The sequence below is a fragment of the Leucoraja erinacea genome, chromosome 32 (assembly GCF_028641065.1).
Source record: "Leucoraja erinacea ecotype New England chromosome 32, Leri_hhj_1, whole genome shotgun sequence".
Lineage (NCBI taxonomy): Eukaryota > Metazoa > Chordata > Chondrichthyes > Rajiformes > Rajidae > Leucoraja > Leucoraja erinaceus.
The window spans coordinates 1,667,228-1,690,030 of NC_073408.1; the positions used below are offsets into that span (position 1 = coordinate 1,667,228).

Here is a 22,803-nt window from a genome sequence, read left to right on the forward strand (position 1 = left end):
CAAGCAACATTTTAATGAGCATTTCTGGGTTATGAGCTTGAATATCTGCGATGTGGTTCGGGTAAACCAAACCACCATGTGTAAATTCACAACATACGCTAGATGGACATCATAAATACATGTAGTCAATTAGGAAATTTGGACAATTTACAATCAACCTCTGAAGGGCCAACAGATTGTCCACTAAACCTAATTAACTGGTTGCATCCTAGAAATTCCTTCAGCACAAATTCTACACAGAGGCTGTGGAGGCCAGGTCAATTGATATTTTTTAAGGCAGAGATAGACAGATTCTTGATTAGTACGAATGTCAGGGGTTATGGGGAGAAGGCAGGAGAACAGGGTTGAGAGTGGAAGATAGATCAGCCATGATTGAATGGCGGAGAGGACACGATGGGCCGAATGGCCTAATTCTGATCCTATCACATGAACAACTTGTAGGATATACCCGAGGGAGTTTCCCTGAATTGCTCTGGCATTTTAATAAGAGTTCATACCTGTATATTGCAGTAATTCTTTTTGGATACGAAGGACACATTGATTGGAAAGAAATCATTGGGTTGTCCTGGAATACTAAACTCCATGCTGCCAGACTTGTTTTTGGCGTCGATGACCGGCAGACACCACTCGAGTATGTTTTTTCGGCTGTCGTGGTGATACTCGCCTTCGAGTTCATTAATTAATAGAGTTCCAGCACCAGCCCTAGGTACAACAGAAGTGAACAGTCAGTACAATGGGATCGGGGAAACAGCTATTGCTTTTGTACAATTGTTTGAATGTCTCGGCTACATTTAGAGCATTAATTAAAAAAATATATTTATAATAAAAAAGGTACAAAACCAAGATGTCAAAAATCTAAAGAATCAGCAGGCAATATGGTGAGGCAGGGAGGGAACAATAGAACAAAAGGCCATCAGCCTGATCTACTTGAACAAAAGAGTGTGAACTGCAGATGCTGGAAAATTGAAGGTAGACAAAAATGCTGGAGAAACTCAGCGGGTGCAGCAGCATCTATGGAGCGAAGGAAATAGGCAACGTTGCCTATTTCCTTCAGGGTTTCGGCCCGAAACGTTGCCTATTTCCTTCAGGGTTTTGGCCCGAAACGTTGCCTATTTCCTTCAGGGTTTCGGCCCGAAACGTTGCCTATTTCCTTCAGGGTTTCGGCCCGAAACGTTGCCTATTTCCTTCAGGGTTTCGGCCCGAAACGTTGCCTATTTCCTTCAGGGTTTCGGCCCGAAATGTTGCCCATTTCCTTCAGGGTTTCTGCCTGAAACGTTGCCTATTTCCTTCAGGGTTTCGGCCCGAAACGTTGCCTATTTCCTTCGCTCCATAGAAGCTGCTGCACCCGCTGAGTTTCTCCAGCATTTTTGTCTCCACGCTTTTGTTCTATACCAACTACATTGCCTCACTTGCAGAGTGGTTGGAGTTCTTTTAGATAGGGAGCCACTAAAATATACAGACGATCGCCATTAGTTATCTGACTGGATTAATGTTTGGAAACAAATATTATAAAATATTTTCGCCGTATCTCAGAGATTTCCCGAAGCCAGGCACCATCTCTCCTTAGTGAAACCGAGGCGACAGGAATATTGCTGCTAGTTACATCACAGGAATAATCAGAAAGTGAAAAAAAAACATTTCCAGTTGATTAAACAAAAATAAACAACTTACGGAAGTGGAATGGCGATGACCACATCATTTAGTTCCAGACTGCTTTCTTGCAACTCATACTCAATATTTACATCGCAGCCCGTGGCACTCTCTGAAGGCCAACAGTTAACTAATGCAGAGAGAGAAAGTAATGAAAGCACGTCAAAGACAACACCAATCTCTTAACTTTGAACCACCTGCCTCGAAGCAGCTCAAGCCCCTCCACCCAAACAAATCACTCATTGCTGTAAACCCTCCCCAAAATCTTCTACATTTGAACTTAATGATTTTATATTATGAGACTTAGGGTTGCCAGTTGCAAGTAACAAATTGCACTACAGGCAGTCCTAGGATTATGCAACGGAACTGTCCATTAGCCATCTGTTTGTGTGTCAGCCATGTGTGCAGTAAACCCTGGTTTCAACACAGGTTTAGGTTACAGCAGACAACATCCGTTGTAGACCAAGCTCGTTGTTTCATGAATGACCACTAGGTGGAAGGAGCAAATGGTGTTTTTGAACCACTTTATCTTCAGTTTAGAAATACAACATGGAAACACAAACTCCACACCAACCACAATCACCCCAACACTAGTTCTCTCCTACACAGTAGGGACAATTCAGTGTGTAGGATAGAACCTCAATGATGCTGTCTTTACTCCAACATGGAAAAGACAAAGACATTGTGACAGTACTGTAAATATTAACCCTCTTATTCGGTTATGGTAGACAATAATATGTCTTGTTATATCGACAGGATGTTATATTGGCACCCATCCATCTGTGAGAGATGATGGTGCGGCTTTGACAGTGTCCTGCATGGAGAGGAGAATGGTTCACCTGTTTGTCAGAAATGTCCACAGCAACAAATATCGTATGTTAAAATACAAGGGTGAATTAGTGTAAAGTGGGATTTTTTAAGTCATGTCATCCATGTCTCAAGGAACCCTTGTATTTATAAGCAGCCACTGGAAAATGAAGGATTACTTCTTTAAATTTTGCTTCTTGGAGCAAATGTGTTTAATTTACCTCAAATTGCACATAGAGCATTTTAAATATGAAACACCCCAGGTATTCTGTAATCTCAGCAATTTTCCACTTTTACATCTGAAGAAGGGCCTCGACTCGAAACGTCACACATTCCTTCTCTCCAGAGATGCTGCCTATCCCGCTGAGTTACTCCAGCATTCTGTGTCTTTCTTCACAATTTTACACCATAGCACAAAAGGAGGTGCAAGGCCTAGTGAATAAAATCTTAATCAAAAAGGAAGATCCAGGAGCTCATGGGAGTTAAGAGCAAAGAGTGATCGATCACCGCATGAATCGCTGAAAACATTTTCTTCTGCTGAGGGAAAGATGAACAAGCAGCAATGCTATTACAGGATTTTTTTAAACTTACTGGTGAGGGGAACAAAGGTATCATCAGTGGTTTGCAACCTCCACTTCAAGACGCCAACATCATTATTTAGTGGGAAGGATTTTTCAGGGTTCTTTAAGCCGATCAACGATTCTGCAGTGAAGAGCTTCTTGTCCACATTTGGATGGGTCTGGATACAAAAATAAAATAATTTAAAACCCAACATCAATTACCTAAACACAAATCAGTACAATCTGTGGTCCCAGTAAAGGGTTGCTCGACTAGGAGTTAAGAAGAAGAGTTTTGAATAGAGGCCCAGAAAATCGAATCTAATCTCTACCTTGCATCATGTTTGCAGTTTTGCATTGGAACCCATACTTAAAAATATGCAAATGAATGAACAAATAGTCTGAAGAAGGGTCTCGACCCAAGACGCCACCCATTCCTTCTCTCCAGAGGTGCTGCCTGCCCCGCTGAGTTACTCCAACATTTTGTGTCTATCTTCGATGTAAACAAGCATCTGCAGTTCATTCCTTCATAATAATATCAACAAATCTGCTCCAGTTTCAGGGTGATCTTCACACTTCCAGCTTTGGTCATGAGCACCCCCCCCCCCCCCCCCCCCCCCCCCCCCCCACAACCCCCTCCATTGATTTTAATTGCTTTGATGTTATGACTGTGCCCTAAGCTGCCAAGGCTCTAAGCCCTGAAGTTCTTCCCCTCTCAACCCTGCTGCCTCTGTACTTAAGGCAATATGTAAAATGAATGAATGAGTTTATTGGCCAGGTATGTACACATACAAGGAATTTGCCTTGGTGCTCTGCTCGCCAGTAACGATTCGACATACAGTAACAATTAAGAATGACACATAAAACATTACAGTTTAAACATGTGAATGAAATCTACTCACGACTAAACTGCAGGTCACCTGTACATTAGTGGCTAGAGGACAAACTGGTTTTACAATTGCAAGACTGCGGCATTAAATATTTATTGGAATCAGCTGCTTTGCATGACTCTACGGCGAACTCCAGAATAGATCAAACCACACCCAAACTGACCCCCCCCCCCCCGATTGCCACAAACAACTAAGATGCATTCTCACAGATACAGCATTACTTTTACCTGTAGCTGAATTCCTTTTTTATCGTCATTCTCCACTTGAAGCCGAATTCTGCCCTGTTTCTCATCAGTAACTCGCAGCATGATCATGCCATGTACCTCCATGTTTTGCAGGCCACCATCCCGGCCGCATACCAACGTTATTTTCTCTTCAATCTTCAGATGTACGCTGCATCGGTTGCAAGGAAAATATTAACATCACCAGAACAATCTAAACTCCGCAAAAGAAAAATATCTTTGTACGGCATGCAACGGATCAGACTGAAATACATCACTGGATTATGGACCTAGCTTGAACACAGGCTGCTAACTTGGCTTGGGTTTGTTGACAAGGCCCTATGACCGCGTTTGGATTTTTAACAGACGTAGCTTTTTGCTGCATACAAACCGAAGGCCCAAATTCCAATACCCAATGAGGTAGGACAGGCACAATGGATTTTTTTCCCCCAAATTTTACATTACTTGGGTTGTCAGGAAAACAAACTGGTGCCAAAGCATTAGATCCATTGGGCAGCATTAGCAAGTAATGCCAGCTAAACTGGTGGAGTATCAACGTTTCAATGTATTATAGCTCAATAGGATTTCAAATTCAGAGACACCTTGTACCTTTTACCACCAGGGTGCTTTACACTTAGTTTCAACACTCTGCAACCTCAAATTAATTTGAACCAACATGGCCAGTATCCTGCTGCAATAATCTATTGGGTAGTAAACACGAGGGGGAATTTTCAAGCATCCTTTAATGACCTCAGAGCATTTTTTCTACTTGCTATAATGAAAATTAGACAGAAGCACTGCAGTAGACAGCTTTGAAAATTCGATGATCAGTCACACATACAACACACATTGGTCACTGCAACGAGGTGTTTTTTTGAGCGTGACCTCACATCAATTACACTGCTGCTGGTGAGAACATCAGTGCTGGGCAATCCATCTTGTCATTTTCCCTGATACAACACTGACAAGTGAAAAGAGTTATATTGCTTGATAATGTGTCAGAAGTAGATCCACAATTTTATTTAAGTGTCATCATCATCAGGTGCAATTAAAGTTAGCTCTGCTTTGCTCCAAGATCCCTTTGTGCATCAAGCTCCACAACTGAGAGGAGAGTCAACAAATCACCACCAACTCAGGATGAAAAATAGTTATTTAATCAAACCTGTGCCACACAGAAGTATATACAGTGGGTAAATGGAACAAGCTGCCAGGGGAGGTAGTTGAGGCTGGGATTATCCCATTGTTTAAGAAACAGTTGAACAGGTACATGGATAGGACGGGTTTGGAAAGTTATGGGGCAAGTGGGACTAGTATAACTGGGATATTGTTGGCCGGTGTGGGCGAGTTGGGCCGAAGGAACTGTTTCCACACTCCATGACTCTAATCCTGGTAACTCACTGGTGAAACTTATCAGAATCACCTTCTCAGGCGCTTCCTGTGTTTAAAAGATAGAACTGTGTTGCACGTCAGCTGGTTAATTCAAAGCATCATGGTGCAAGTGAAAAATGGAGCCAAATGTAAGGATGGTCTTTCACTGATGGATAAAAGTAATAAAAACTCTATGAAGTAGCGACTTCTTTCATTTTCCTTGGATTAGTTCCATGAGGGTCTTATCCACCAAATGGCAGAATCCAAACTGCGATTCAGGGACCAGCTCTAACTGGTTTGGCAACAGACATGCGTAACAGTCAGCAGATAAACCATTCTGCTGTTATTACAGTCGGGCTGGTCTCTATTCTTTAAAACGTTTGTGATTAATGTAACTGAGGCACCATGGGAATAATGTGGTTTTCTAGTTGGGCGTGATGAGACAGTGGATGTATGGTTGATAAACATGGCTTAACAGTGACAAGAAACTGTATAAGACGAAAATACATCACCTGCGGAAAAATATATATTTGGATAGTGTACAGAGAAACAAAACCCACCTTTCTACGTTAATGGGAGGTGACAACACTTTAGCTGCTTCTGACAAACGCTTTGTCGAGGAACTGATTTGTTCGCCTTCTAGTTTCAGTTTATCTACGAAATTCTCCACATCTTTTCCTTTTGCTCCAAGTTTTAAGGCTTTGCTTGGACCAGAAGGTCTGAGGAAACAAATGGAGATGTTGTTATGTTAGAGTTGGAGGATTAAACCTTAGGTTTAACAATGAACTCAATCAGCTTACCATTTGACATGCCAATATTTTCATATTTACCTATGCAATTCTACCGGTATTCCCAAACAATAGATGTTAACTTTTGACTGTTGTGACATTGCAGCACCTTTCCCACAAATGTGCTTGGTACAGTACACAAATTATACCAATGTATATCTGTAAACATTTTTTAAGTCTACTATGCACACAGTGACACCACAATCAAGCCAAGATAAGCAGAAGAAAACAAAAAGGGCCTTCAACTCAATAGGCTACTGTGTACTGGGTGTTGCAGGAAGGGCCCCCTTCCCATGCATTACTGAGAGCAATTGAAGCACACCGTACCTGATTATATATAAACCAGCTTCACACGCAAGACCTGCTGCATCAGCCCTTAATCCACAAGAGAACACAGGTGATAATAGGTTTAAAATGGCACAGGTTTGATCCATAATATATAACAACTAACATTTTTTTGTTTTACAAACTGAAACAGGCCAAGGAATAATTAACTCTTAAAGGCTACCCTACAGTACGAAATATAAGTGTCTCAGCCGGCTGGTAAGGAAAGCTGCAGAGGCAAAAACACCATTATCTCTTCACTCAAGTGATTACAGACACATTCAACATCTAATTCTTTAAAAGATTTTGTTTTTAAAAGCCACTGTTGCCAATCTGTCCGTCATGGACCAGACTTCAAAGGTGTATTTGCTTGATTTGGATGCTCTTGAACATCAGCTCAAGAATGACTTAAACTTAAAGTTGAAAGTCAAAATAATTAAACAGGAAGGATATCAGGGTTCTTTGTAAAATGTTCCTTAAGCTAACAATGTACACATCATGGGAGATCATTGCATGCCAAATTCTGTTATATATTGAAACCTATACAACTCATCTCCCAAATATAGAAATCTGAAGATAAAGCACGCACTGAAAGCAGCAAAGCTCTAACAGTAACTGTCAGTATTCTCACAAACATACCAGAGACACAAAACACACATCCCTCTAAAAATCAAAATGCAAGTCATGTCCAAGAAAGTCAATTAGCTGTAAACCCAGGAAGGGAATAGAAGTTGACTTTGCAGACAAGACTTAATAGTTTTAAACAAATAAAATAAATGACACTGCTTTGTTCAATAGCAATTACAATATGGTAATAGTAACAACTGTTTTATGTCAAATTCAGGAAGCCAGAACATTGATAAACCTGAAGACATACCGACTTTACTGTATAGCCACTTATGTGCAGTTACAAGGTAGCGTGGTCGAAATGTTCTAACAATTCCTCTCAAAAGTCCAAGTGTCCACCTCACTGGGCCATTTCCATTCCAAATTCTCACTTTGAAATTAACACAATCTAAATTGTCTTCCAAGTCTCCACCATGCAGCTTAATGAAAATGGAACTCCTATCCTTCGAGACTCCTGTCACTCCAATAGGTTTTTTGAAGCGCAAAACTGAGCAGATTTCTCCAATATTTTGATTTATCTTGGTGCAGCAGATATATTCAATATACATTTATTATAAAATCAGTGATCACTATCCTTATCACTGAAACTGAAAAGGGAAATTAATAAAAAGTGCATAATGCATGGCAGAAGTATAGAAGCATACACCACTGTCTGGTGGTGTGTCCAACCTCACACAGGACTGATACAAAAAAAACACAAGAATCAGTCACATTCACGCAACAGACTTATGACAGATATTCTTAAGGTCCAATCAGTTTATTCATGGAAAGATAGTTTCCTGTATTAATTAGACCACATGGAGCACCAGTAAGTGGTCACCCACCTCATCACTGTTGGTGTCATCTTTGGTTTCTCTGGTTCAATGATGGTGTCTGTTATCATGGAGGCTGCAGAGTTGCTGGAGATTCCTCCACTACCAAAGCCTCCAAACCCAGAGGTCTTCTTGCCTTGTCTTTCTGCGTCTCTGCGAGCCTGTTGCAATTCCTTGGCCTTTCGGCGCATCTCTGCTTTTGCTTCACGTTCTTGCGTCTTAAAAGGAAATGCAAATAAATTTACATAGCCCAGACTTGAAAGGTTTGCATGTACTACATAGAATATGGATCGTAAATATGGCTTTCATTTTTGAATATTGTGCCCAGCAGGCAACAAGTGGATTATTTTGGAGTTGAAAAATGTCTTGGTATTTTGGGGATCCATGCAACACTGGCAAGGCCTGCCTTTATTGCCCATTCCTACACCAACCCAGGATGATGGCTAATGGCTTCTTGATCTATTTCTTCTGACTAGAGTACAAACACAGAGGCTCGGCAAGAAAATTCCAGCATTTAGACCCAGAGATGTTAAAGGTTTGTGACACATTTCAGTCAGGATGCGACACGACTTCGGGGCAAGAGACTTTGAGATGTAACACCCGTCCCCATACCCTCTCCCTCACCTCCAATCAGGGACCCCAGCAGCCCTTCCAGTTGACACATCTGGATTCACGTGCACCTCCTCTAACCTCACCTACTGCAATCAGTGTTCCCGTTGTGGGATCCTGTACATCGACGAGGCAGAGTATAAACTTGGTGACCGCTTTGCCAAACACTTGCACCTGGCCAGCTGGAACTCTTGGTTGTTAAGCATTTTAATTCCCATTCCCACACTGACCTTTCTGTCCTGGGCCTCCTCCATACCTAGTGTGAGGCCACATACAAACTGGACCAACAGCACCTCGTATTCTGCTTTGGTAGCTTACAACCCAACGGTATGAACATTGAACTTTCTGATTTTAACTAACCCACAATAGTCTTCTTCTTCCTCCCCTTTCTCTCCTTTCTCTCCTCCTCCTCCCCTTCTCCCCCTTCCCTTGCATCATTTAGAATGGATACCCAGTTTGCAACTCTTTATTTTTTCAGCCTCACACCTCTACATCTCTGGCATTATCCAGCAATCTGCCTATCAAATAACCCTCTCGTCTGTGTTCAACTATTACCGGTTGGGATCTGTCCAACCCCTCCTCTCTATTCTTTCTTTCCCACCCCCTCCTACAATCAGCCTGAAGAAATATTCCAACCCAGAACTTCACCTATCGATGTTCTCCAGGGATGCTGCCTGACCCGCTGAGTTACTCTAGCATTTTATGCCTATCTTTGATTCAGAAGAGTTTGATATCTAATCTCCTCCTACTTAGTTTTAAAAGTTTGACTGAACCATCAGGATTCTTTTTATCTTGGTTACCTCTCGAACAGCACGGAAAACTTTTTCTTCGTGGGAATCCATTTCTGTGAATGTTCTGATCTGGGCAAGATTGACATTTTCACGGTAGCCCAATGCCACAATCTCATCAAAGGCAAAGATTAGGTCAAAACAATGTTCTGATATCTCACTCTCTTCCAGCACTCTGCAATACTCTGGAATCTACAAAACAAAAAGCAGTTGATCCAAACGCCTTTAAGACAGACAAAAATAATCAATTTTAATGGGTTTTAGTCTGTGGTTTGTGAACTTTTTACTAGCTTTCTAGGAATTTAAATCAGTTAGACTTTGGAAATAAATATTATAAAGGGAAATAGAAAGCAACTCCTTTGATCGTAGCAAATGTTAACTGAATACAGTATCATAAACTGATACAGATCAGAAGGGGCTCCATTATATGTATACCTCCATTCAGGGCTTGTATCCAAAATCACCAACACTACAAAATCAGCAGGGGGTTGCTAAACACAAGGTAAACCATTTCTAAAACTAAATTTGCTTAGCTCAAGCATTCTTCAATTTTCTAATAAATCAGGCAAAAATAGAGTTGTGCAACACATTCATTCACCTAAACGATATTAACTCAAATAAGCTTTCTAATCTTAAAGATTATATCTGATAAACTATGCATAATGTTATTTAAAACAGGTCCAAATCCCACTCTCATGTCTTTACCCCCATCACTTTTTAGAACATTTGAGTAACAATATCTCTTATTCCAGAATCACAGCCTATCTTATACAGGTTCTTCAAATAAAACATTGGCAAATCTTTCTTGAACAGTCATTCCTCAATTATCTTTCAGAGCTGAAAGTTGGCTCAGACACCTTGAGTTCCAGAACATCGGTTTACAGCTTTACCCTTGGATTCTAAAGATCAGTCACAAGTATTATTTTAACTAAAGTCCATGGAATTAACTCCTCCTTATACCTCGAGACCGATCTCTAGTAGTTTAGTTTTGGCTACTAAACTACTCTAGAGAAATAACTTGCCTTCAAATGACCCAATTTTCAGATCTTTCATTTGAAATTTTAGTTGATTTGACTATTTTTAAATTGCATGCTGACATCACAGACGCAATTCTTCAATCAAGAAAGGAAATTAATTGGGAACTAGAGTGAAATGAAATTAGTTCTACAGTGTAATGTAGTGAATACTTCAGTGGGAAATTCACAAGTGAATATTTTATAAGCAATCAGGAACTGGGCAAGACATACACATAATAATATTGCATTTTTTAAAAGGTATTGTTTGAGAAATATGCCAAGAGAAAACACTTCCTGATGTTAAATGCCTGCACAAAATGAGACAGAATAACACCAGATTTTTGATGGTGAAGAAAAAAAAAAGTTGTCATGAAAAATCCTTGTATTGTAACAAAACACTATACATATTTTGTGGCGCAAAAAATGGATGGATGGCAAGAGAAAGCAAACAGACTACTTTTACTTTTCTTTGCTGCCACTATTAAGGTATAACACCTTCTAAGCTAAGCTAGTTTACGATATTACTGGCACAACTATAGCTAGCAATACAGATTGGATATAAAACTTATGATATGGTCAGAATCTCACAATCAGCTGATTCTGAAGTGAGCAAAGTTAATCTAAATCTCAAAATACACATACACCAACAGGACAGCCATGCTTAAAACTATTAAAAAATTGTTTTTGAATTTTAATCCCCCCCCCAATCATATTTATCTTTAAAAAAACACCCGCTTGTCCCCATCTCAAATGGTAGATCCAGCAGCACAAATCTATCTTCCATTTTTCACAAGTTAGAGAGAGTTTTATAACATCAAATAACTTCCGGATATTTCAGGATCAGTCTATAAAAACATTTGAACCTATCATATGAAGCACAAATACAAAGGTAACAAGGATAATAGAATTGCTGGTGTACGAGAGGATTTTTTACAAATTAATTTGTATCAATAAACGTTATTTATCCCAGGAGAGAAATTGATAGAGTGCATATTCTAAAATTCAATCCAGTGCATTTCACTTTGCGCACACTAATGGCTTGTTTATTGGTCTTACCACTCGAGAGAATAGGCGGAGTGTTTCCAAATCTTCTAGGATGTTGCTATTTTTAGTTGTGATCAACACCATGTAGAGTTTTTCCAGTGGCTGGTAAACGTACCGCACACTCTCCGTCTCCACAAATGTGTGCTGTTTCCCAGTGTTCATGAGTTTTGGGAATGCTGCCAGCAAGCCTTCAATACGAGTCCGTGTCATTTCTACAAACTGGCGTGAGACAATTGCCTTCCCGGCCTTGGTGCAGACAGCTGTAGCCAACAGCACCTAGAGTGTGGAGGCAAGCAAAAACACAATAGGGGCAAATTTACACCACACAGTAAACTCGGTACAGTAGTTTTTTTTTTAAATTATATTTTTCCTGCAGCTCAGATATAGGATACAAAATACATAAAGGGAAAAGAGGAAAGCTGGGACATGACTGATAGAAACATAGAAAATAGATGCAGGAGTAGGCCATTCGGCCCTTCGAGCCTGCACCGCCATTCATATGATCATGGCTGATCATCCAACTCAGTATCCAGTACCTGCCTTCTCTCCATACCCCCTGATCGCTTTAGCCACAAGGGCCACATCTAACTCCCTCTTAAATATAGCCAATGAACTGGCCTCAACTACCCTCTGTGGCAGAGAGTTCCAGAGATTCACCACTCTCTGTGTGAAAAGACTGATGGAAACATTATAACCCAAAATTCCTCGCAACAGATGCGATAAATACTTTTTCCCTTGGAACAAGGAGTTCACTGTGGATTGTCAATTTCATTTGTTCTTTAGCACTAATGTGGTGCTGCATTTTTGCAAGAAATCATTGTGCACAATCCTGAGCATAATTATTCTATAATGTTAAAGTATCCAAGTTGCCACTACACAAACTTAAAAACATAACTGGTCTCAGTTTCCAGGTTCTATCTATTCAAGAGAAACAGGATAAGATGCTTGTAAAATCCAAATTCTGGATCCAAAAAAAGAATATTTAGCACTTCTATTCCCAAAGTTGTTTTAATGCCATTTAATATTAATAAGACAATGTTAAATGCATTAATTGGTCAAGAGAAAGAATATAGAATTTCCAATCCTCAGCAAACTAACAACAAGAGAGACCATCTCCAGCCATGCTGAGCTATTGTAGAAGCACTTTCACTCGCCCAATGGATATTCTGGCATATAACCAGCAACTGAAAGTGTACACAAGTAACCAGAAAGTATTAGAACAAAAACATTTATATAGCAGCAGTTTGAAAATGTACAATAAAGCAAATATTCAAATATATTTGTTGTAAAAAACGTTCCTGATTGAAAATTTCACAGGCAAGGCACTTTTAGAACTGGCTCAAAGAAATTGACATCATAAACAACGAGCTGTAGTTATAAATAAAATCCCACAAAAAAAGAGAATAATTTCCCAGACCTTGCTGTTTACAGTATCATGATCAAACTAGCTATTCTGCATGAAGGAGTCTGCACAATGCCATCATAAACTGGCAAGCCAATTCTAACTCAATACAACTATAATGTAACAATGATTATGAATCCTAGCCAATTTTGATTGCGAGGAGACATTTTTACCCTGCATATACCTTTCAGCCGTGAAGAATATGCTACCATAAATAAATTTCTCAAACCATGGACCATATCTTCCCATTCCCTTCTCTTGGATTCATCTATGACTTTGTAAATCCAGCAATTATCCATTAACAGCAAAACACCTGTGCCCCTAATTGTCGAGTAGGTAAACAGAAAATTTATATTTGAGGCTCAGATCTGATGAAGCGTATTGGACCTAAAACAAACTCTTTCCTCAGATGCTGCCCGACCCAGCAAGTATTTCCAGCATTTTGTCATTTTCTTTCAGATTTCCAGCATCTAATTTTTTTTCCTATCTTCTACCTTTTGTTACTTCTGCATTAGGAATAGATAATACCAAATATTTACACACACATTAATGACTGCCATGTTTAAGAGGGAACTGCAGATGCTGGAAAATCGAAAGTAGACAAAAATGCTGGAGAAACTCAGCGGTTGAGGCAGCATCTATCCAGCGAAGGAAATAGCCAACATTTCGGGTTGAGACCCTTCTTCAGACTGATGTGAGGGTGGTGGGGCGGGAAGAAGAAAGGAAGAGGTGGAGACAGTGGGCTGAGGGAGAGCTGGGGAGGAGAAAGCCGGGACTACCTGAAATTAAAGAAGTCAATGTTCATACTGCTGGGGTGTAAACTGCCCAAGCGAAATACGAGGTGCTGCTCCTCCAATTTGCAGTGGGCCTCATTCTGGCCATGGAGGAGGCTCAGGACAGAAAGGTCGGATTCGGAATGGGAGGGGGCGTTGAAGTTCTGAGCCACCGGGAGATCAGGTTAGTTATTGCGAAATGAGCGGAGGTGTTGGGCGAAGCGATCGCCAAGCCTACGCTTGGTCTCACCAATGTAGAGCAGCTGACACCTAGAGCAGCGGATGCAATAGATGAGGTTGGGGGCGGTGCAGGTGAACCTCTGCCGCACCTGGAAAGACTGCTTGGGTCCTTAAATGGAGTCAAACGAAAAGTTGTTACGGGTAAGGGCCAGCTCCGCTAGGCGGAGGAGTGTATCAGTAGACGGGGATTGGTTGGTTCAGCGGTCGTGGAAGAAACGGAGAGCTTTAAGACCCTCCTGGTGGGGGATGGATGTGTAGAGTGACTGGACATCCATGGTGAAGATGAGGGAATGGGGGCCTGGAAAACGGAAGTGATGGAGTAGACGAAGAGCGTGTGAGGTGTCTTGAACATGGGTAGGGAGGGATTTAACCAGGGGGGGGGGGGGGAGGAGGAGATATGGATGGAGTCGAGGAATGTGGAAATAAGTTTGGTAGGACACGAACAGGCAGAAACAATGGGACTGCCAGGTCAGTCTGGTTTGTGGATTTTGGGGAGAAGGTAAAATCGGGCCGTGCGGGGTTGGGGAACGATGAGGTTGGAGGCTTGGGAGGGCAGGGAGCCGGAAGTGATGAAGTCAGTGATAGTGTTAGAGATAGTGGCCTGGTGCTCGTCTGTGGGGTCATGGTCCATAAGTAGGAGGAGGTGTCTGAGAGTTGGCGCGTGGCCTCAGCCTTGTAGAGATCAGCGCGCCAGACTACCACGCCACCTCCCTTGTCAGCAGGTTTGATCACCCAGTCTGGGTTGTTGCAGAGTGAGTGGAGGGCTGTACGTTCAGGGGGGGAGAGGTTAGAGTGAGAAAGGGGAGTGGAGAAGTTGATGCGGTATGACTGCCATGCTGCTTTCACCACACTCCACCCAACAGAATAATGAGGGCAATGTTTAATTGCCAAATTGGCACCATTCAATCACACCGACTATGTTCAATTTTCCTCTCCCCCGATAGACAAGTATAGAAAAGTCAAATTCCCTCTAGAAAAACAATATCAGGTACCGTTATTCACGTTGGATTACTAGCGATATTGATCGTGATAGTTTCATTTCCACAAATAATTTATCAAGCATCAGATGTCACATAACTTTAACAGAGTTAACGTCCAACTGTTACAAAACCGTTTGGAGAAAAATTAGTTAACAATGAAAATTTTTCTGTGTTAAATATCACGGAAATCATTTTTGAAGATGAAATATCATTGGCTCTTTCAGAATATTTAGGTTCGTGATCAGATCACATGTAGGATTCAACTTCTCCCATGCCTGGAACGGGGAGTGCTTTGTTTAGGCAGAAGAACAAGTGACGGCACAACCAAACCTTAATTAATTTAAGACTTGCCTAGTCACACACATCACTACTATTACACTTGTTCCGTACACTCAAGCCCACAAGGAACTGGATGTCGCATTCCTAGAAAATGGTCCATGTTGGAAATTTCTAGAATGCAAAACCGAGTCATCTGTGCCTGTATTAAGACACAAGTTGAAAACATTTGACATTTATTTTTTTCTGTATCTCAATTATTTTGGGTAGTTATTTATGAATTTTGCAATCATTCATTCAGAGATAATGTCAGAAAAAGCACTTCAACCCGATGGCAAAAAAGCAATACAATTCTGGAACTCTCCCTAGAAAAACACTATTTAGGCTATGGGTCAACTCAAAATGTAGTTTGAGAAGATTTCTTTATCCTTCACTAAACAAAACAAAAAGATCAAGCAGAGGTACATTTACATCAGCTGTGACCGAATGCGATTATACAATAGCTGAGTAATGAATGAGCCTTCATTCATTAAATCAGTTCATTTCCAACTTACAAACAGTTCTCAGGAGTGGAACCTGGAGACTGCCTGTGATATAAAAATTAAAGAATTTGTTTCGATATTTAAAGAATATAAACTGCATCATTTCAAAGCACTATCTCCTCGTCTCAGTGACTGCAAACATGAAGCCAAACGTTTAGGGGATCAAGTCATAGTCCAGGCCTCAAATGAGAAACATCACCATTCATTTAATTTAACAACATTTATCCTTCAACTAATACCCTTATAGATAATTTCTTTCATATGGGAACAAGTTTTTGCATACTTTGCTATTTAATCAAAATCTCCGCATTCTAGCCACAGAGCAAATAATACAAAATGTATCACTACTTCCTTACACATGTGGACAAGTTCAATCTGTGTCTTTCATATGGCTCATCCAAAAACTATGTACACAGGAGGGTCGCAGCTACTTTGTATCGAGGGGTACAAAGGATACTTCTAAACCCACCTAAACCAACCTCTTTACTAACTATGTTTAAGAAGGAACTGCAGATGCTGGAGAATCGAAGGTTACACAAAAAAGCTGGAGAAACTCAGCGGGTGCAGCAGCATCTATGAAGCGAAGGAAATAGGCAACGTTTCGGGCCGAAACCCTTCTTCAGACTGCAGAAATGAATCCGTCTGAAGAAGGGTTTCGGCCCGAAACGTTGCCTATTTCCTTCGCTCCATAGATGCTGCTGCACCCGCTGAGTTTCTCCAGCTTTTTTGTGTAACCCTCTTTACTAAATAGCCTAGCTTGGCCTCTAATCCCCCGGAAGAAATGAAAATGGGTTGTCAAAAGATTACTGTATACCATAGCCATAATTTTATCAAGAGATATGCGATTTTAAAAATCTACCAGTCATGACAGTTAACAATGAAAGATTTAACAGTGAAATGCACTACAATGTCAATTCCCAATGCAAAACACTATATCCGTCGCCTGGTAGAGTACGAGTTTCAATTGCAGTCTGCACCTAGGTACAAAATCTTAAATTGGTAAATCCAGAGAATTTAATACGTAAATTGTTTAAGAACAGTGTACTATGGTGTGCCAGAATTACCACATTTAATGTCAACAAATCAAAATTATTTGAAGAATTTTCCCTTTTCAGCAGGCCTTCGGTGGGTAGGTGATGGGTATTATATATTTCTGCATTGACCTCCAGTTATTTATCCCCCATAAGCGAAGATATTCTCCACGTCTACTCTCATTACATTAAAGACTTGGCAAACCAAAACAACCCCCCCAAAATAATCAGATTTCTCTTTATGAAAGAAGGTTTCAACCTATTCAGTCTTTTAAAACTTCTGAAACAATTCAATAGCTCTGATCAGTCAAACACAGCAAGCAAAGCACAGGTGACCCCGCATTACAGCAGATCCCATATGGAAACTTTCCATATAGAATTTACAAATTTGAGTAAAAATCTGGGAAACAGAATTAAAATATGTGCTCTTACAAAATCTGTCAAAAAGTAAACAAATATATATATTTTTTCCCCCCAATTCATTTTTTGACAGATGTGCAGATGATGCAGTTTTGGTTAAGGAAAATGTGAGAGACCATTTTCTAGGAACACAACCCCCTCATGATGCAGGGGTCACCCGTATTACAGACACTCGTCTGCACAACCGGTGGCTCACTTTGCTACTGTTTGCTTAAAAATGTAGCTTTGTCAGAGTTAATTAGCACCGCCAGCCAAATTCAGTCATACTGTCATGGTCTTTAAATATGCATTAACTAACATATGCAAAGCAAAATATGTAAAACCCAGACAGGCTCTTACTTAACAATATTATTTGACATGTCTTCCTGAACTTGTGGCATGAAAATAGAAAAATAATTTGTCAGTCACTTTGTCCCTCAAACCTGACCTAAATATTCCACAACAGTCAAGACTGGTCAAAATACAACAGGCTAATCTGTGCCCATATCCAAAACTCCCAATATTCACCAGAGCTCCATCATAAAGATTAACAACCAAACATTTGCCTAATGACACAAAATAAAGAAAACTGCATTCTTATCATCACCTTTTTCTCTTTTCTGAAATACCACAATTCTTGGTTCTGGGGTTCTCTAAGTGCCAGGTGTTTAGAAGCGGCAGACTTCTTTGGGAGAATTGCTTAAACAATATGAAGATAATCCAACTCAGAAAGTGGTCCTATTGGACATTGTACTGGGGAACAAGTGTGATCCAAATTTCAGTGATGGAACATTTTTGGAACGGGGATCATAACGCTGTAAGTTTTAAGATAGTTACAGGTAAGGGTGAAAGTGGTCCTAAAGTGAAAGGGCTACATTGGGGAAAGGAACAGGAAAAAGTACATTTGGAATAATTGTTTGGTTGTAAATCCACATATGATAAGTGGCAGTTTTTTAAAGGCCTGTTGTTTAGTGACCAAAATGGTCCTGTGAGATGAAAGGTGAGAATAGTATGGTTCGAAAATCTTAAATGACAAGAGATATTCCAAGTTTAGTCGAAAAGAAACTTGTGCAAAGTTTAGGAAACTAAAATCGGACAAGGCCCTTAGGATAAAGGAAACAGGAAAGAAGGAATTGGGAAAGCTTAAAGGGGACATGTCATGTCCTCAGCAAGTAAGATTAAAGAGAATCCCAAGACATTTTGTACATGCATGAGGAGAAAGCTGGTAGAGGAGGAAATTTATAGATGGGGCCAGAGGAAGTGAACAATACTCGTTACAGTATTTTGTATCTGTATTCACTAAGGAAAAGGATGGATGACAATTAAATCAGACAAGGGCATGGTGATATTTTAAGGCATGTAAATATTAAGGAAGTGTTGGAGTGTCTTGAAAAATGTTGAAGAGGCCAAGTGGCCAGGGTCTGATTGAATTTATCCTAGGATATCGAGGGAGGCAACGGAAGGGGGCAATGGGACAATTAGAGTTGGATAAATGCCGACCTCAACGTATACTTAATTTACACTTGTTGTGAAGATGCCATCCAAAATACCCAATATTTACAGCCAATGGCAGGAAACAAAATTAGTGCTAAAAGCATGAAAATGTACATGACCATATGTTTAACACCAGTTGCAATTTTGAATTCCAAGTCAAACATTTTGTTCCCTTAAATTTAAAGATGAAAATCTTAATCCGCATTTTAACAAATGACAAATGGTGGAATTTCATCACCCTGATGCACTTCTCCCCACCGTCAACTTTATACTCAAAAAAACTGACAAAGCCAACATGAAAAATTAAATAATTATACTTTAGGTTATATAGATTGTCAATACTAACACAAGTGAATTAACAAATAAATGAACCATGACTAGATCTGCTTTTTCGCAATGCACTATATGATGATGTGTCATATCCACACCACACAGAAAAAAAATGCCAGTCCTCTTGTTACTTACTCGATGCTGAAAGGAGTGTGTTGAGGGGAGACCCAGAAGGCACAAACATCTAATATAAAAACCAAGACTTAAATACAGCATTTGTTGCAAATATTTCAGAATCCTTAACTTCTGTCAAGTTAAGCAATCACTTTGGATTAAGCAACCTGCTTAAAGAAAAAATATATTTGTATTGCAATATTTCAGTAATTTCTTCTCAGTAATAGGAGAATGCTAAAGAAATACATGATTAAGAAGTGAATGCCGTATTCAACCTAACCCTTAAAGAGGACTGGCTTGAGAAGTGAAGCGTCCAGGTCCACTTAAGGATATGTCAAAGAGTATTTCAAAGCAATTCAGCTAAAGGGGGAGGATGCTGGTTTGCACCGAAGACACAAAAAGCTGGAGAAACTCAGCCAGACAGGCAGCAGCATCTCTGGAGAAAAGGAATAGGTGACGTTTCGTGGTAGAAACAAAACACAAGGGGCCTCCACTCCCGAATAAATAAAACCCAGCCGAGGTTCGGTTCCATATTTGACACATACAATTATCTCAGTCCTCTCTCATCCACTATTGGAAACTCCAACGAGTATGGTTTAACAAAATAAAGGTGAAGTTGGGCCTTAGATGAAATTAAAGCTGGTGTTGCCGGGCAGCAGGAGCGGCGATGGGGGAAGTGAGAGCAGATTCCAACTCTTTGTGGAGACCAAATATACTGCGGCCTAGTGACACTGGCTCGGCGCCGGCCCGGGCCCTCCACCCCCTCTCAACACACACACTACACACACCGGCCCGCTTACCATCTCCGCGACGTCTGCGAGCCTCTTCTCGAGATGGCGGAAGGTGGTGCGGCGGTGGGGGAGAGTGGGGGCGGCGGGCAGGCGGGTAATCACACACAGGGAGACAGGGAGACAGGGAGACAGGCAGTCAGCGCCCGGAATATGGCAGCGGCGGCGGCGGCGGCGGCCACGTCTCCAAGCGGAAGCGCGCACCCCGCCGGGTCAGAGGGCAGCGCCACATTCACACACACTGACTACACACACACACAGACTACAGGTATATGTATGTACACACACAGACTACAGGCAGGGAGGCAGGCTGCAGGTATATGTATGTACACACACACACACTGACTACACACACACTGACTACACACACACACAGACACACACACACTGACTACACACACACAGAACACAGGCAGGGAGACAGGCTGCAGGTATATGTATACACACACACACTACACACACACACAGAACACACACACACTGACTACACACACACAGACTACACACACACAGAACACATATAGGGAGACAGGCTGCAGGTATATGTGTACACACACTGACACACACACACACACACAGAACACACACACAGAACACAGGCAGGGAGACAGGCTGCAGGTATATGTATACACACACACTGACTACACACACACAGAACACAGGCAGGGAGGCAGGCTGCAGGTATATGTATATACACTCACTACACACACACACAGGCACACACGTATATATATATATATACATACACACACACTGACTACACACAGAACACAGGCAGGGAGGCAGGCTGCAGGTATATGTATACACACACTGACTACACACACACACACTGACTACACACTCACATACACACCCACTCACTCACTCACACTCACACACACAGAACACAGGCAGGGAGGTAGGCTGCAGGTATATGTATATATATACACACACACGCAGGTATATAATATAATATACACACACACACACATATATATTTACACACACACACACACCTCCAGTTTAAATTCCATTTGGAATATTTTGGAGGACCAAGAAATCAAGAAGAACCAAGAACACAGGCAGGGAGGCAGGCTACAGGTATTATGTATATATACACACACATACATATACACATACCCACATATATATTTACACACACACAGGCAGGCAGGTATATACACACACACACACACAGAGGCAGGCAGGAGGCAGAGTCCAGGTTGCTTCAATCATTGTCATATGGCACAGACAGAACAATAACACAACATGTAAACGTTGTACTCTGTAAACAATATAATCAATGAGAAAAAAAGTTCAGTGTGTGTGTATATATATATATATGTATACATATACACATACACATACACACGTATATATTTACACACCCATACACACAGGCAGGCAGGAGGCAGAGTCCAGGTTGCTTCAATCATTGTCATATGGCACAGACAGAACAATGACACAACATGTAAACATTGTACTCTGCAAAACAAATAATCACAGAGAAAAAAAGCTCAGTAAGTACAATAAGAGAGTGATTGGCACTTAAATGTCATTTGATCCAGGTCAGGGAAGCAGGAATGGATCAAGATCGTTAAGTCCAAGTAACACAAGTTTAACATGAAGCAGATGCCGCCATTTCTTTCTTCTCCTTACATCACTGTGGATGGAGAAACCCTCAGGCAGGGGCATGAAGTCTGGTGAGTTCGGGATGAGCCGGATCTCCGTGAAACAGAGTAAGCAGCAGTCACTCATGTTTCTCTGACACACAGCCCTGCTCTTAGATCTTCTATCTTGTGCTCCAGTGTTTGTACATTGGTCAGAATGATGCTTGAGCCGCCGGCCCAAGATTACCCTCAACTCCCTTTGACGCACCAAGTAAGAATGTCATCGTTCTATCTGGGACACATGACAATAAAACATTCTTGACTCTTGACAATAAACCAAAAATAAACTGATTTCCCTTTGGACAAGTTTTCCCTCTGAGAATTGTTTGCTAAATCTTTGGAAAATTTAGTTTCCTCAAGAAACTCACTTTGCAGCCACATGACAGCCGCATTCGGAAAAGTGGTAAGAGAGGAAATCAAAAAATGGAAATACAGGCGACGAGAAAAAAAGAATGAAACTTTAAAACTGTTTGCACTTTAAACTGTTTTACTGTTTCACTGTCCTTTTTTATAAATCATGTTTCTCGGGGTATCTAAATTTTATTAGTTGTTTAAGTTATGACATCGGATGGAAAATGCATACCAAATCTCGTTGCACCTATGTGCAATGACAATAAAATATATTATTAGTATTATTATTAAAACCAAAAGGTAAAGGTCCAGAACTAAGGGTCACAGTTTAAGGATAAGGGGGAAATCTTTTAGGACCGAGATGAGAAAAGCATTTTTCACACACATAGTGTGGTGAATCTCTGGAATTCTCTGCATATTGGCTATATTTAAGAGGGAGTTAGATGTGGCCCTTGTGGCTAAAGGGATCATAGAAACATAGAAAATAGGTGCAGGAGTAGGCCATTCGGCCCTTCGAGCCTGCACCGCCAATCAATATGATCATGGCTGATCATCCAACTCAATATCCCATCCTCTCCATACCCCCTGATCCCTTTAGCCACAAGGGCCACATCCAACCCTCTTAAATATAGCCAATGAACTGGCCTCAACTACCTTCTGTGGCAGAGAATTCCACAGATTCACCACTCTCTGTGTGAATTTTTTTTTTCTCATCTCGGTCCTAAAAGATTTCCCCCTTATCCTTAAAAGGGGGGGGGTATGGAGTGAAGGCAGGGATGTGATACTGACTTGGATGTTCAGCCATGATCATATTGAATGGCGGTGCAGGCTCGAAGGGCCGAATGGCTTTGACTCTGACATCGGTAGGGGAATGGGGAGTGCAGGGGAGAGATAAGTTTTTGCCTTCCATTACAGCGAGGAGGAGATGCGCTG

General features: G+C 41.0%; 1 protein-coding gene across 1 annotated transcript in view; it reads right to left on the reverse strand.

Moving 5' to 3' along the window:
* The window catches only part of LOC129712262 (coatomer subunit delta), a 21,321-nt gene extending 1,247 nt beyond the window's left edge, over positions 1 to 20,074 (reverse strand). The window contains exons 1-9 of the mRNA XM_055660554.1: positions 19,883 to 20,074; positions 11,514 to 11,777; positions 9,454 to 9,633; positions 8,057 to 8,262; positions 6,054 to 6,212; positions 4,132 to 4,297; positions 3,049 to 3,196; positions 1,672 to 1,780; positions 498 to 702 (exon numbers count right to left, since the gene is read on the reverse strand). Coding sequence (XP_055516529.1) covers positions 498 to 702; positions 1,672 to 1,780; positions 3,049 to 3,196; positions 4,132 to 4,297; positions 6,054 to 6,212; positions 8,057 to 8,262; positions 9,454 to 9,633; positions 11,514 to 11,777; positions 19,883 to 19,885 — 1,440 coding nt within the window. The 5' untranslated portion in view covers positions 19,886 to 20,074. The remainder of the gene's footprint in view (positions 1 to 497; positions 703 to 1,671; positions 1,781 to 3,048; positions 3,197 to 4,131; positions 4,298 to 6,053; positions 6,213 to 8,056; positions 8,263 to 9,453; positions 9,634 to 11,513; positions 11,778 to 19,882) is intronic.
* Between the last annotated feature and the right edge of the window lie 2,729 nt (positions 20,075 to 22,803).